Raw genomic sequence first — 2162 nt, forward strand, 5'->3', positions numbered from 1 at the left:
GGGGTGGGATGGGGGAACACACGATACAGGGGACCCCCAGGACAGGGCTGGGGGGGCACAGGGGACCCCAGGACAGGGACAGGGGTGGGGGGACATGAGGGTCCCTCAGAATGGGGTTGGGGGCACATGAGGGACCCCCCAGGGGACACAGGGGACCCCAGGACAGGGACAGGGGTGGGAGGACATGAGGGGCCCTCAGAATGGGGTTGGGGGAACATGAGGGACCCCCCAGAGGACACATGATACAGGGGACCCCCAGGACAGGGCTGAGGGGACACAGGGGACCCCAGGACAGGGACAGGGGTGGGAGGACATGAGGGTCCCTCAGAATGGGGTTGGGGGCACATGAGGGACCCCCCAGGGGACACAGGGGACCCCAGGACAGGGACAGGGGGTGGGAGGACATGAGGGGCCCTCAGAATGGGGTTGAGGGCACACGGGGGACCCCCCAGGGGACACAGGGGACCCCAGGACAGGGACGGGGGGTGGGAGGACATGGTGGTCCCTCAGGACGGGGTCGAGGGCACACGAGGGACCCCCCAGGCCGGGGTCCAGGGCGTGTCCTCACCGGGAAGGACTTGATGCTCCAGATGACGAGGTTCCTCTCGGGCAGGTACCGCGCCGACCCCACCGTGGTCTTGAACTTGGGGGAGTCGGCGTCGCTGGGCACCGGCACCGCGATCTCCACCCCGTTGGCCACCGACTGCTTCTTGAACTGGCCCTTGGCCTGGGGAGGGGGGACACACACATGTGGGGGGGCTCAGGGGGCAACAGGGGGTCCCTGCAGGGTAGGGAGGGGTCTCCTGCTCTCACCTTGACCATGATCTCCACCCGGCTGTGGGAGAACTTCTCGATGATGGACTCGATCCAGATGAGCGGCTTCACCTGGGGGGGCACATGGGGGTGACCCCTGTGCCCCCCCCACTGTCCCCTGGGTGTCCCCACCACCCCAAGAGGGTCCTGCCTGAGTGGACGGTGGTGAGGGACTCACAGAGGGGGTCCCAGACCCATGGAAAGGGGGCCCAGCCCCCTCCAGATGGGGGTCCTGGCACTGAGATGGGAGTCCCAGCCCCACAAAATGGGGTCCCAGCCCCACAAACCAGGGTCCCAGCCCCACAAACCGGGGTCTCAGCCCCAAGATGGGGGTCCCAGCCCCACAAACCGAGGTCCCAGCCCCAAGATGGGGGTCCCAGCCCCACAAACCAGAGTCCCAGCCCCAAGATGGGGGTCCCAGCCCCACAAACCGAGGTCCCAGCCCCAAGATGGGGGTCCCAGCCCCGAGATGGGGGTCCCAGCCCCAAGATGGGGGTCCCAGCCCTCCAGATGGGGGTCCCAGCCCCACAATCCGGGGTCCCAGCCCTCCAGATGGGGGTCCCAGCCCCACAATCCGGGGTCCCAGCCCCAAGATGGGGGTCCCAGCCCCCCAGATGGGGGTCCCAGCCCTGCAGCCCGTGGCCCCACCTGGGTGTGCAGGCGGTAGGACATGAGCTCGAAGTCCCCGTCGGGCGGGATGAAGGAGATGGTTCGGTCGTTGTCGAAGCGGGACAGACGGACGCACTGGTGGAACTTCACGTCCTCCAGCTCCACCGACTTGTTCTTCCCCCCTGGAAGGCAGGAGGGGGTTTGGGAGGGTTTGGGGGGACAGGGACAGGCCCCCCCTCCCCCTGGCCTGGAGCACTCACGGCCCGTCAGCTCGAAGAGGACTCGGTCGTTGAGGCCCAGGCGCAGCTCCGGCATCCCCGAGAGGAAAACCTTCAGCTTGATGGTGCCCACGATCTCGCTCAGCACCACGCTGCCGTTGGCGCTCACCTGCGGGCACGGCACGGCACTGGCACCACCTTCATCAGTGGCGCCATCCTCATCATCGGCGCCATCCTCATCATCGGCACCATCCTCATCATCAGCTCCATCCTCATCATCAGCTCCATCCTCATCATTGGCACCACACTCATCATCAGCTCCATCCTCATCATTGGCATCATCCTCATCATCGGCACCATCCTCATCATCAACTCCATCCTCATCATCAGCACCATCCTCATCATCAACTCCATCCTCATCATCAGCACCATCCCCATCATCAGCACCATCCCCATCATCAGCATCATCCTCATCATCAGCACCATCCTCATCGTCAGCTCCATCCTCATCATCGGCACCAC

At 65.6% G+C, this 2162-nt stretch overlaps 1 protein-coding gene across 1 annotated transcript; it reads right to left on the bottom strand.

Annotated features, from left to right (window-relative positions):
- Positions 1-474: 474 nt before the first annotated feature.
- LOC113979672 (AP-1 complex subunit mu-2-like) lies at positions 475-2109 on the bottom strand (the record flags this gene model as incomplete). Its single annotated transcript, XM_027706989.1, has 4 exons — positions 475-727; positions 814-885; positions 1462-1604; positions 1683-2109. Coding segments are annotated over 4 exons (895 nt in total), but the record flags the coding sequence as incomplete, so codon positions are not given.
- Between the last annotated feature and the right edge of the window lie 53 nt (positions 2110-2162).

Source organism: Neopelma chrysocephalum, unplaced genomic scaffold (assembly GCF_003984885.1).
Source record: "Neopelma chrysocephalum unplaced genomic scaffold, ASM398488v2 Primary Assembly neopelma1_87057, whole genome shotgun sequence".
NCBI classification, from domain to species: Eukaryota; Metazoa; Chordata; class Aves; order Passeriformes; family Pipridae; genus Neopelma; species Neopelma chrysocephalum.